This window comes from Bos javanicus, chromosome 9 (genome assembly GCF_032452875.1).
Source record: "Bos javanicus breed banteng chromosome 9, ARS-OSU_banteng_1.0, whole genome shotgun sequence".
NCBI classification, from domain to species: domain Eukaryota; kingdom Metazoa; phylum Chordata; class Mammalia; order Artiodactyla; family Bovidae; genus Bos; species Bos javanicus.
In genome coordinates, this window is record NC_083876.1 from 36,964,671 (window position 1) to 36,978,117 (window position 13,447).

Consider the following 13,447-nt stretch of genomic DNA (forward strand, 5'->3'; position numbering starts at 1 on the left):
CATGGGGTTCTCAAGGCAAGAATACTGAAGTGGTTTGCCATTCCCTTCTCCAGTGGACCACGTTTTGCCAGAACTCTCCACCATGACCCATACATCTTGGGTGGCCCTCCATGGCATGGCTCATAGTGTCACTGAGTTAGACAAGGCTGTGGTCCATGTGATCAGTTTGGTTAGTTTTCCGTGATTTGATTTTCATTCTGTCTGCCCTCTGATGGATAAGGATAAGAGGCTTATGGAAGCTTCCTGATGGGAGACTCTGACTGAAGGGGCCTTGTTCTTATGGGCAGGATCATGCTCAGTAAATCTTTAATCCAACTTTCTGTAGATATGTGGGGCTGTGTTCCCTCCCGGTTGTTTGATCTGAGGGCAAACTATGGTGGAGGTAATGAAGAAAATGGTGACCTTCAAAAGGTCCTGTGTACACAATGCCACACTTAGTGCCACACTCAGTGCCCTGGACCCTGTAAAAGAAGCAGAAGATATTATGAAGAGGTGGCAAGAATACACATAAGAACTATACAAAAAATATCTTCATGACCCGGGTAACCACGATGGTGTGATCACTCACCTAGAGCCAGACATCCTGGAATGGAAAGTCAAGTGGGCCTTAGGAAGCATCACTACGAAAAAAGCTAATGGAGGTGATAGAATTCCAGTTGAGCTATTTAAAATCCTAAAAGATGATGCTGTGAAAGTGTTGCACTCAATATGCCAGCAAATTTGGAAAACTCAGCAGTGGCCACAGGACTGGAAAATGTCAGTTTTCATTCCAATCCTAAAGAAAGACAATGACAAAGAATGTTCAAACTACTGGACAATTGTACTCATTGCACACGCTAGCAAAGTAGTGCTCAAAATTCTCCAAGCCAGGCTTCAACTGTACGTGAACCGTGAATTTCCAGTTGTTCAAGCTGGATTTAGAAAAGGCAGAGGAACCAGAGATCAAATTGCCAACATCTGTTGGATCATCGAAAAAGCAAGAGAGTTCCGGAAAAACATCTATTTCTGCTTTATTGACTACACCAAAGCCTTGGACTGTGTGGATCACAACAAACTGAGGAAAATTCTTCATGAGATAGGAATACCAGACCACCTTACCTGCCTCCTGAGAAATCTGTTTGCAGGTCAAGAAGCACCAATTAGAACTGGATGTGAAACAACAGACTGGTTCCAAATCAGGAAAGTGGTATGTCAAGTCTGTATATTGTCACTTACTGCTTATTTAACTTATATGAAGAATGCATCATGTGAAATGCTGGGCTGGATGAAGCACAGCTGGGATCAAGATTGCCGGGAGAAATATCAATAACCTCAGATATGCAGATGACACCACCCTTATGGCAGAAAGGGAAGAAGAACAAAAAAGCCTCTTGATGAAAGTGAAAGAGCAGAGTGGAAAAGTTGGCTTAAAGCTCAACATTCAGAAAACTAAGATCATGGCATACAGTCCTATCACTTCATGGCAAATAGAAGGGGAAACAGTGGAAACAGTGAGAGACTTTATTTTGGGGGGCTCTGAAATCACTGCAGATGGTGACTGCAGTCATGAAATTAAAAGATGCTTGCTCCTTGGAAGAAAAGCTATGAGCAACCTAGACAGCATCTTAAAAAGCAGAGACATTACTTTGCTAACAAAGGTCTGTCTAATCAAGGCTATGGTTTTTCCAGTAGTCATTTACAGATGTAAGAGTTGCATTATAAAGAAAGCTGAGCACTGAAGAATTGATGCTTTTGAACTGTGGTGTTGGAGAAGACTCTTGAGAATCCCTTGAACTTCAAGGAGATCCAAGGAGTCCATCCTAAAGGAAATCAGTCCTGAATATTCATTAGAATGACTGGTGTTGAAACTGAAACTCCAATACTTTGGCCACCTAATGCGAAGAACTGACTCATTGGAAAAGACCTGATGCTGGGAAGGATTGAAGGCAGGAAGAGAGGGGGATGACAGAGGATGAGATGATTGGATGGCATCCTCAATGGCATCATCAGTGGCATGAGTTAGAGCAAGCTCCGGAAGTTGGTGATAGACAGGGAAGCCTGGTGTGGTGCAGTCCATGGCCTCACAAAGAGTTGGACACGACTGAGTAACTGAACTGAACTGTGAAGATGAGGTGACCAACTGAATGCTGATTATGACTGAAGGAATAAGTAGGGGTGACTCTTGGATGGAACTCTGCCTTGGGCAAGTAGGAAGATAGTGACACCCGCTACCAAGAAAGGGAGATGGAGTGGTGAGAAGTGGAACAGGAAATGTAGTAATGTTAGCTTTAGATCGATTGTGTTCCTACGGCTTATGCATCTAACTGATGTTTAAAGCTGACAGGAGAGGAGCATGAACAGGCAAATGGATTTTAAAAGCCTTTGGCATGCAGTTGGTGGTGTAAACTGTGTGCGAATATGACATTTTGTGAATTAGAAAAACCAGGATAAGTGGAACAGTCTAATGAGTTTCATCTTATCTAGAATCAAATATTTAAGGCAACCAAATTCTTTACTTTCAAAACTAAATGAAAACTAGTGATATTTAACATAAGATTTAACAAATGAACATTATTCAGGTAAAGAATTAAATACTTTCTTATTTATAAAGCTGGGAAACTTTCTTATTTAAAAAAAAAATTCTTCCTCCTTCAAGTGTCCTTGTTCCCCACCATTTCCCTGCAAAGGAATTCAGATTTGGTCATTTCTCATAGTAGAGTTGTAAAGAAAGTGACCATCTGGTGATGTCCATGTGTAGAGTCTTCTCTTGTGTTGTTGGAAGAGGGTGTTTATTACATGTTCTCTTGGCAAAACTCTATTAGCCTTTGACCTGCTTCATTTTGTACTCTAAGGCAAAATTTGCCTGTTACTCCAGGTATCTCTTGACTTCCTACTTTGCATTCCAGTCCTTACAACAAAAAGGACATCTTTTTGGGGTGTTAGTTCTAGAAGGTCTTGTTGGCGTTCATAGAAACGTTCAACTTCAGCTTCTTCTGAAGGCATACATTTGGATTCTTACGGTATTGAAAGGTTTGCCTTGGAAACGAACAGAGATCATCCTGTCATTTTTGAGATTGCGTCCAAGTACTGCATTTCGGACTCTTTTGTTGACTATGATGGCTATTCCATTTCTCCTAAGGGATTCTTGCCCACAGTAGTAGATATAATGGTCATATGAGTTAAATCCACCCATTTCAGTCAGTTTTAGTTCACTGATTCCTAAAATGTCAATGTTCAGTCTTGCCATCTCCTGTTTGACCACTTCCAATTTGTGTTGATTCATGGTAACATTCCAGGTTCCTGTGCAGTATTGTTCATTACAGCATCGGACTTTACTTTCATCACCAGTCACATCCACAACTGGGTGCTCTTTTTGCTTTGGCTCCTTCTTTTCATTCTTTCTGGAGTTATTTGTTCACTGATCTCCCATAGCATGTCGGGCACCTACCAACCTGGGGAGTTCATCTTTCTGTGTCCTCTCTTTTTGCCTTTTCATGCTGTTCATGGGGTTCTCAAGGCAAGAATATTGAAGTGGTTTGCCATTCCCTTCTCCAGTGGACCATGTTTTGTCAGACCTCTCCACCATGACCCATACATCTTGGGTGGCCCTCCATGGCATGGCTCATAGTTCACTGAGTTAGATGAGGCTGTGGTCAGTTTGGTTAGTTTTCCATGATTGTGGTTTTCATTCTGTCTGCTCTCTGATGGATAAGGATAAGAGACTTATGGAAGCTTTCTGACGGGAGAGACTGACTAAGGGGGAAACTGGGTCTTGTTCTGATGGGCGGCGCCATGCTCAGTGAATCTTGAATCCAATTTTCTGTAGATGGGCGGGGCTGTGTTTTCTCCCTGTTGTTTGACCTGAGACCAAACTACGGTGGAGGAAATGAAGAAAATGGTGACCTCCTTCAAAAGGTCCTGTGCAGATACTGCAGCACTCACTGCCCCCGACCCTGCAACAGGCCACCGTTGACACACGCCTCCACCGGAGACTCCTGGACACTCTACACATGGACATCACCAGATGGTCAATATCCAAATCAGATTGATTATATTCTTTGCAGCCAAAGATGGAGAAGCTCTATACAGTCAGCAAAAACAGGACTGGGAAGTCACTGTGGCTCAGATCATGAACTCCTTATTGCCAGGTGGTCGTGAAGTCACTCAGTCATGTCCAACTCTTTGTGATCCCATGGACTGTAGTCTACCAGGCTTCTCTGTCCATGGGATTTTCCAGGCAAAAGTACTGGAGTGGGTTGCCATTTCCTTCTCCAGGGGATCTTCCTGCCCCAGGGATCGAACCAAGGTCTCCTGCATCACAGGCAGACGCTTTGAGATGCTTTATCCTCTGAGCCACCAGGGAAGCCCAAATTCAGACTTAAATTGAAGAAAGTAGGGAAAACCACTAGACAATTCAGGTATGATCTAAATCAAATCCCAAATGAGTATACAGTGGAAGTGACAAATAAATTCAAGGGATTAGATCTGATAGAGAATGCCTGAAGAACTATGGATGGAGGTTCATGACATTGTACAGAAGACAGGGATCAAGACCATCCCCAAGAAAAAGAAATGCAAAAAGGCAAAATGCTTGTCTGAGGAGGCCTTACAAATAGCTGAGAAAAGAAGAGAAGTTAAAGACAAAGGAGAAAAGGAAAGATATACCCATTTGAATGCAGAGTTCCAAAGAATAGCAAGGAGATATAAGAAAGTCTTCCTCAGCGATCAATACAAAGAAAAGAATAAAATAATAGAATGAGAAAAACTAGAGATCTCTTCAAGAAAATTAGAGATACCAAGGGAATATTTCATGCAAAGTTTGGCACAATAAAGGACAGAAATGCTATGGACAGAAGCAGAAGAAATAAGAAGAGGTGGCAAGAATACACAGAGGAACTATATAAAAAAGATCTTTATGACCCAGATAATCATGATGGTGTAATCACTCACCTAGAGCTAGACATCCTGGAATGTGAAGTCATATGGGCCTTAGGAAGCATCTCTATGAACAAAGCTAGTGGAGATGATGGAATTCAAGTTGGGCTATTTCAAATCCTAAAAGATGATGCTGTGAAAGTGCTTCACTCAATATGCCAGCAAATTTGGAAAACTCATCAGTGGCCACAGGACTGGAAAATGTCAGTTTTCATTCCAATCCCAAAGAAAGACAATGACAAAGAATGCTCAAACTACTGGACAATTGTACTCATTGCACACGCTAGCAAAGTAGTGCTCAAAATTCTCCAAGCCAGGCTTCAGCAATATGTGAACCATGAACTTTCAGATGTTCAAGCTGGATTTAGAAAAGGCAGAGGAACCAGAGATCAAATTGCCAACATCTGTTGGATCATCGAAAAAGCAAGAGAGTTCCAGAAAAACATCTATTTCTGCTTTATTGACTACACCAAAGCCTTGGACTGTGTGGATCACAACAAACTGAGGAAAATTCTTCATGAGATGGGAATACCAGACCACCTTACTTGCCTCCTGAGAAATCTATTTGCAGGTCAAAAAGCACCAATTAGAACTGAATGTGGAACAACAGACTGGTTCCAAATCAGTAAAGTGGTATGTCAAATTTGTATACTGTCACTTACTGCTTATTTAACTTATATGAAGAATGCATCATGTGAAATGCTGGGCTGGATGAAGCACAGCTGGGATCAAGATTGCCGGGAGAAATATCAATAACCTCAGATATGCAGATGACACCACCCTTATAGCAGAAAGGGAAGAAGAACTGAAGAGCCTCTTGATGAATGTGAAAGAACTAAAGAGCCTCTTGATGGAGAGTGAAAAAGTTGGCTTAAAACTCATCATTCGGAAAACTAAGATCATGGCATGCAGTCCCATCACTTCATGCCAAATAGATGGGGAAACAGTGGAAACAGTGAAAGATTTTATTTTGGGGGGCTCCAAAACCACTGCAGATGGGGACTGCAGCCATAAAATTAAAAGATGCTTGCCTCTTGGAAGAAAAGCTTTGACCAGCCTAGAAAGCATTTTAAAAAGTAGAGACATTACTTTGCCAACAAAGGTCTGTCTAGTCAAAGCTATTGTTTTTCCAGTAGTCATATATGGATGTGAGAATTGGATTATGAAGAAAGCTGAGCGCCGAAGAATCAATGCTTTTGAACTCTGGTGTTGAAAAAGACTCTTGAGAGTCCCTTGAACTTTAAGGAGATCCAAGGAGTCCATCCTAAAGAAAATCAGTCCTGAATATTCATTAGAAAGACTGGTGCTGAAGCTGAAACTCCATTACTTTGGCCAACTGATATTTAGAACTGACTCATTGGAAAAGACCTGAAGCTAGGAAAGATTGAAGGCAGGAGGAGAAAGGGATGACAGAGGATGGGATGGTTGGATAGCATCACTGACTCAATGGACATGAGTTAAAGCAAGCTCTGGGAATTGGTGATGGAGAAGCCTGGTGTGCTGCAGTCCATGGGGTGGCAAAGAGTTGGACATGACTGAGCGACTGAACTGAACTGAAGTAAAAGAAAGTGAAAGTCACTCAGTTACGTCTGACTCTTTGTGACCCAATAGACTGTATCCCTCCATTCTTCTCTGTCAATGGAATTTCCAGGCAAAAATACTGGAATGGGTTGCCATTTCCTTCTCCAGAGGATCTTCCCAACCCGAGAGTGAACCCAGGTCTCCTGCATTGCAGGCAAATTGTTTACCATCTGAGCCACCAGGGAAGTCACAGTGATAAAGAATCCACCTGCAGTGCAGGAGATGCAGGCTAAACTCCTGGGTCAGGAAGATCCACTGGAGAAAGAAAGGACAACCCACTCCAGTGTTCTTGCCTGCGAAATCCCATGTCCAGAGGAGCCTGCCAGGCTACAATCCACGGGGTCGCAAAGAGTTGGATACGACTGAGCGTCTAAACAGCAACATCTACAGATGCTGCTGCGTTTCTTTTGTCACTTTATTTTTAGTTAAGACCCCATTTTTTCTATTTTCCCCTTTCTATCATTTATACATTCTAGGTAGTAATTATCTTATTTTGTTTGTACCTCTCAAAGCCTCTTTTTTGTATGTTGTTTTGTTTTGTTTTTATTGCTGTTTTTGTAGGTCTCTCCAGATAGTTCTGTTGTCTGTGCCTCTTTGCTCATCTTAAAAAGCATTCACATCCTATTCCCTGAAACTTGCAGTTTCCGCAGACTTAATCACTCCCTGTGAAACCTGCCCATTGTGACCTTCATCTCCTCTGGCCGACAGCACCCAGATGCTTCCTGTGAGACAAAGCGCAGGCACTGACTTGTGAGCTACAGGAAGCACTGTTCTTTTTTTTTTTTTCTAGTTGAAAATGCTAAAATAGTGTAAAAATGCACTGTGTTATCTTTTGATTATTGGAAGGGTGGTTCTCATGCTTTTATATTTTCCTTCTCTTTGGTGACGAACTTCCTAACCATTCACATCAATTGCCAGCCCCATACCAGGGTCTGGATAGAAACCAGACACACAGGTGAACTTGGTCCTGCTTGTTGGTGTCTCCAATGAAAAATTTGGAATTTACAGACATAAAAACTGTAGACAAACTTTGATTGTGTCCTCTATCGGAGGAAACATTACCTATTTTTGAACAATGAGACCTATTTTAAAATTATTATTTAGAAATATAATTTGATGGCCACACTTAGATCTAAATGTGTCTGATATTCTACAAGGCTTTAACACTTCCTGCACAATCGTGAGGCTGAACAGTTAAGAGGAAACGGTGATGAAATCATTTGTCACACTCCCCTGCTTAGGCTCCTCTACCCAGGAAAGACGTGACATCACATCTTAGGCTGATACAATGCTAAAAGCACAGTCAGCAGGATGTCAACCTGTTTTTTCACACTCATTCATTCAGTAAATATTCATGAGAGCCAATTTTTGTCAGGCACTATGTTAAAGACTGGAGAAGGCAATGGCAACCCACTCCAGTACTCTTGCCTGGAAAACCCGATGGATGGAGGCGCCTGGTAGCCTGTAGTCCATGCGGTCGCTAAGAGTTGGGTACAACTGAGCAACTTCACTTTCACTTTTCACTTTCATGCATTGGAGGAGGAAATGGCAACCCACTCCAGTGTTCTTGCCTGGAGAACCCCAGGGACAGGGGGGCCTGGTGGGCTGCCGTCTATGGGGTCGCACAGAGTCAGACACGACTGAAGCGACTTAGCAGCAGCAGCAGCAGCATGTTAAAGACTGAGGATGAGTACAGTACGTTGGAGAGCTATGCAAGACATTGTGAGATCCTGGAGGAGAGAGGTTCAACTCCACCTGGGGTATGGAGGGGGTTGCTGCTGTCAGAAAAGCTTTGGGAAATTATATTTAGCTCGTTGTCAAAGGTTGAGTAGAAGCTAGGCAGGGAGGCAGAGGTGAGGGGTTAATAAGAAGAGATAGGAATGGAGAGAGTCTGAGCAAAGTATGAGGGCAAAGAATTGAATGCTGTATGGGAAACAACAGTCATTTCAAGCATTCTGAAATGTGGAGTGTGAGATTGAATGGTGAAAAATTAAAGGTATGAGATTGCATGGCTGGAAATGAGGGCATAGAGGTGGGCAAGGGACCGTGTTCCATGTCAAGAAAGTTGGACTTCATTCTGAGGAGCTAGAGCTCCATTAAAAAGACAGATATTTTAGACATAACTCCAGGGCTAGAGAAAACAAAATAAATGTAAATGAGGTGAGAGAGGAGGTTGCCACTGTGTTTAAGCGGAAACAAGAGACCTAGTTTTAAAGTCGTAGTTGAAACAAAACGGAGTTGAGGTAATGCAAAGTGTTTAAGCAGAGACAAGAGACCTAGGAATAAAGTAGTAGTTGGGGTAATACAAAAAATTTTAAAAGTATTTTGAGGTAAAATCATCAGAGTTTTGTGATTTCACTGATTACATATGAAAATTAAGATAGATGGCAAAGTTAAGAATGATACCTAGGTTTCTAGTTTAAATATTTGTTTGAACAGCAGTATCATACACTAAGTAGAGAACATAGAACAGGCACAAAATTAAGGGAAATCTGATGAATTGTTTTGGACATGTTGAATTTGAAATTTTGTTGTTCATTCTTTGCACTTATCCAACCTATAGTTCATCATATATATCCCCTGGGAGATCAAAACCAAGAGTTTGAGCTTGGAAGCCATTAGTAGACATATGGTTCTTAAAACACAGGTGTGGGTGAAACCACAGTAGGAAGAGAACGTTGTAGATGGAGAAAAGTGCAGTAAAGGTCTGGATCTGAGCAATATTGAATGCTTGTGCAGAGAAAACAGGCAAAAGGAAGACTCACAGGAATAAGAAAGATCAGGAAGATGGCTCAGAGACCAAGCAGGTAGAGTTTTAAGAAGCAGGAGAGAGATGACCAACAGAATTAAAACAAAGTTGCCTTCCACAGGTAAAGACTGAAAAATAGCCCTAGGATGTGGGAACTCAGAAGTTTCTTGGGAACTTAGGGAAGCAATGAGAACAATTTCAGTCTAGTCATGAAGCAGATGTTAGATTTTGCTGAGTTCTCAAGCAAATGGGAGTGTATGTTGTGCTTTTGAGATATTTGGAGAAAGGGTAAAAAAATGGAAGGGTATACCAGAAGATAGAAGTTGGACCAAAGGAGATTTAAAAAAAAAAAAAGATTATGGAAGAGTCTTGTACATGTTTGAAGAATATTGAAAGAGGAAGAAGCCAGAAACTCACCCAAGCCTTCAGTGCCTTTGCTGTGCCACCTGACCCTACAGTGCTTCACTGTGAACAGAAACTCAGAAACTAGGGCCTCAATAGAGGAGAGTCTGGTTGATCCAGTTTTGGCAACCAGAGATACTCGCTAATGAAATATGTTGTGTTTCTGGTTAGCACATTGCTTGGGGGTGAGTTGGGTAATTAAATGAATTAGTTGAAGTGGTATGATCTAACTTCTTCATGTCTATAGAATGCTGCTGGGTTTTTTGAAAAAAAAAAAAAAAAATTAGATGGAGATTGCTTCCCTTGTGGCTCAGCTGGTAAAGAATCCACCTGCAATGGATGAGACCTGGGTTCAATCCCTGGGTTGGGAAGATCCCCTGGAGAAGGGAAAGGCTCCCCACTCTAGTATTCTGGCCTGGAGCATTCCATGGACTGCAGTCCCTGGGGTCACAAAGAGTCAGATACAGCTGAGTCACTTTCACTTTCACTTTCACTTTCCTAAGTGAAGGTATTAATGGAAAAAATAAAAGCAGTAAAAACTGAATGTGTTGTCTAAAATGAAGATTTTTGGATTAAGTAATCTAGTTTTGCCCCTTATTAACATAGATGATTGAGGGTGACTTGCTTCTACTCTTTTTTTCCCTTTATTTTTGAAATAAAATTTCAACCTTAGGACTCCCTCTTAGAGTCTACTTTCTTTCATTTCTTTTATCTAAAAGAAAGGAGGTTTATCCTTAAAAAAAATATATAGTGATTCTAGATACCTAGGTGTCAAATCTAAGCAAAGGACTTTGGGTTACTCCTGCTTGGGCAGAGCCATAGAAGGACTTTGGTTGGGGGTGGGGGTGGGGAATGAGGGCATTTTCTATTTTGTGAACAAGACTAGTAATATTCACCATTTTTTAATATGCTACCTAGGCAGGACTTTAGGCTTTTAAGGATATTCTTATGCAGAAATATCACATTTTATCTGTGATAGATATATTCTTGAAAATTAGTAGATAAAATCTTGCTCAAATGCAGCAAAAGAGTTATTTAAAGAAAGCCTATAGTAAATCTTTTCTTAAACCCAAGGGGCATTTTTAAGTGGATCTATTGAGGAGATAGGCATTTTTGTGAATCGGGCTTTGTCACATGGAGGTTGAAGGACATCTGCAGTAGACAAAGCCCCACCACATACAGAAATCAGAGAACTTTAATTGGAGTCACCTCTAATTTACTTCAGTGAGTCAAGCTCTGATTAGCAGTAATAAATTCTGAAGATCAGGGCTGAGGTCTCCTGCATCCAAGGGTAATTCCACTGAGCTACTGGAGGATAAAGAAAGTAGGATGCCCCCCAGAATGTTTGTAAGGGGACTGAACTGAGGCCAATATAGTCTGGAGCACAGATGATCCTCAGCTTGGATGCAGATGATAAACAACCATAGCACAGAACAATCTGAAGCACAATCACTGAACAGCTCTTGGGTCAAAGCTTCAAGATGATTCCATAGCACAAGGGCTGAGTGTTAAGTAGGGAGAGATTTTGCAAACATCAGATATATGTGTAAAGAGAACTGACATAGTTCTTTGATTTTATGATCTCTAAACATTGCTTTAATGTATATTTTAGTAGAATTAATTATCATATACTCTATCAGCCTTATAGCTAAATTTTATGAATGTAATTACATATGATTTGTTTGTGTTATCACTTTTGTATCACACCCTTTTTTTTAGCTTTCCTAGTTGCCCTTCCTTTACCTTTATTCTTAGCTTTAGTGTTAATGCCACCCTTTTCTGTTAGACATTGTCTTGGCATACCTTCTGTCAGCACCCTCTCTTTTGGACATTGTTTATGTTATGTTTCTCATTGACATGAAATATAAAACGCATAGAGAAAAATTTTATTCCTACCTTCAAATGCAGACGTTTAGTTGATACCCTGTTCTAGGCATGCATTTTGGTTTTTCTGCTTTTAAAGCATGACAGGCAATATTTTGCCATGCCTTAAAGTTAATACAAGACTTTCATATTCACTAGTCTGTTCGCTTTTCACAACTATCCTAAGACGAAGAGTTATGAGTTTTGTTTTTAAGAGTAGGAAACTGATGCTCTTGAAGATGATGCAACTCTGCATGAGTGGACAAAGTACCATGTCGTCAAAAGAATACTCTTGGGGAAGTCGATAGGCAATTCCCTCAAATAGACTTAATGAATTTCCATGGTTTGAAATAACAAGAAGGAGTGTTGGAAAGCAAGTGAGTTAAGGAAAAATAACAAAAAGCAGCAGCAGCAGTTACAGTCACATCTCAGGCCACCATGAGTTCCCTAGGCAAGTGTCTTTTGACTGCCAGACATTACAGAACCCAGCCCCCCACCAATTCCCACTTTTTATCAGAAGCCTTTTTTCCCCCCAGAGTTCAAGATTGCGAAGAAGAGAATGAACATTTTGTATTCATTTAGATTGTGCAAGGACAAAGATGCTGGGGCTTGGCTTGCAGCATTTGGCAGGTTGAGGGCTCCTGACTTCATTAACTATGAGGCTTTCACATGTGTACAAACATACACATATACAAACACGTGTCTGCTGCTGCTGCTGCTGCTAAGTCGCTTCAGTTGTGTCCGACTCTGTGCAACCCCATAGACGGCAGCCCACCAGGCTCCCCCGTCCCTGGGATTCTCCAGGCAAGAACACTGGAGTGGGTTGCCATTTCCTTCTCCAGTGCATGAAAGTGAAGAGTCAAAGTGAAGTTGCTCAGTCGTATCCGACTCTTAGCGACCCCATGGACTGCAGCCCACCAGGCTCCTCCGTCCATGGGATTTTCCAGGCAAGAGTGCTGGTGTGGGGTGCCGTTGCCTTCTCTGAAACACATGTCTACAGATACATAAATCAAGTTAGTGAAAAGAAAAATTAGACAAAGTTGGTTAATTTTTTGTGTGTTCAGTCACTTAGTTGAGTCCAGCTCTTTGCGACCCTGTAGACTGTAGCCCATCAGGCTCCTCTGTCCATGAGGATTCTCCAGGCAAGAATACTGGAGTTGGTTGCTATGCCCTCCTCCAGGGAATCTTTCCAACCCAGGAATCGAACCTACGTGTCCTGCATTGCAGGAGGATTCTTTACCTGCTGAGCCATCATTTTAATTCACTTTAAACTTAACTAATAATTACCTTACATGTATCTAATCCTCTTCTTCTGAATAATTTATTTAAAAATATATTACTGTTACAATGGAATATATCCAAGGAAATAATCCCTAGAAAATATTGGGCAAAATCATGCACTTCACATATTAATGAACCTTGAATGCCACCAAGACACAAAAGAGTAAAAGCAAACCTAGGCTGTGCTTCCTTGCATGTGAAGAATTCCAGTGAAGAAGGTGTGTATGGAGGGTGTCTGTTTAGTTAATTATAAAAACAAATTCTCAAGAAATTATCTTCTCCTTAAGTTCCTTCACTGTGTAACTGCTGATCTGGGCCCTGGCTGAGCTGGTTATGAAATAACTAGCCCAGAAGTAAACAGCACATGGCAGCTGCGGATTCTTTGGTAAATATCGCCGCATATTTGAGATGTGCTGGGGAACACAGAGCTCAGTGATTGCACTTCCAGGTGGGAAATATCTTTCGCTGTGATTTTCGTGCTGATCTGGAACATAGTTCAGGCAGAACAGTGAACTGCACATCTAGGCACCTCCTTTGGGAAAACTCATAATCACGGTAGCTATTTTTGCTCAGCACCCATCAACGACTGTGGAGTTCCATGCAGGATGATAGCACTTTTATCTCCTTAGCTTAGAAAGGCTGCCACGTGAATGCCAA

General features: G+C 41.5%; 1 protein-coding gene and 1 long non-coding RNA gene across 8 annotated transcripts in view; one reads left to right on the top strand and one right to left on the bottom strand.

Moving 5' to 3' along the window:
- Positions 1-384: 384 nt before the first annotated feature.
- LOC133253828 (uncharacterized) lies at positions 385-11,749 on the bottom strand. The gene is made up of 3 exons (XR_009738465.1): positions 11,543-11,749; positions 569-775; positions 385-461 (listed from the first exon to the last, which is right to left on the bottom strand). It is a non-coding gene; the product is annotated as an uncharacterized LOC133253828 (long non-coding RNA).
- The window catches only part of LOC133253824 (uncharacterized), a 175,966-nt gene continuing 167,124 nt past the window's right edge, over positions 4,606-13,447 (top strand). For all 7 annotated transcript variants that reach the window (XM_061427536.1, XM_061427540.1, XM_061427541.1 and 4 more), the window contains exon 1: positions 4,606-8,255. In XM_061427536.1, the coding sequence (XP_061283520.1) occupies positions 4,735-5,670 (936 nt within the window). In that variant the 5' untranslated portion in view covers positions 4,606-4,734 and the 3' untranslated portion in view covers positions 5,671-8,255. The remainder of the gene's footprint in view (positions 8,256-13,447) is intronic.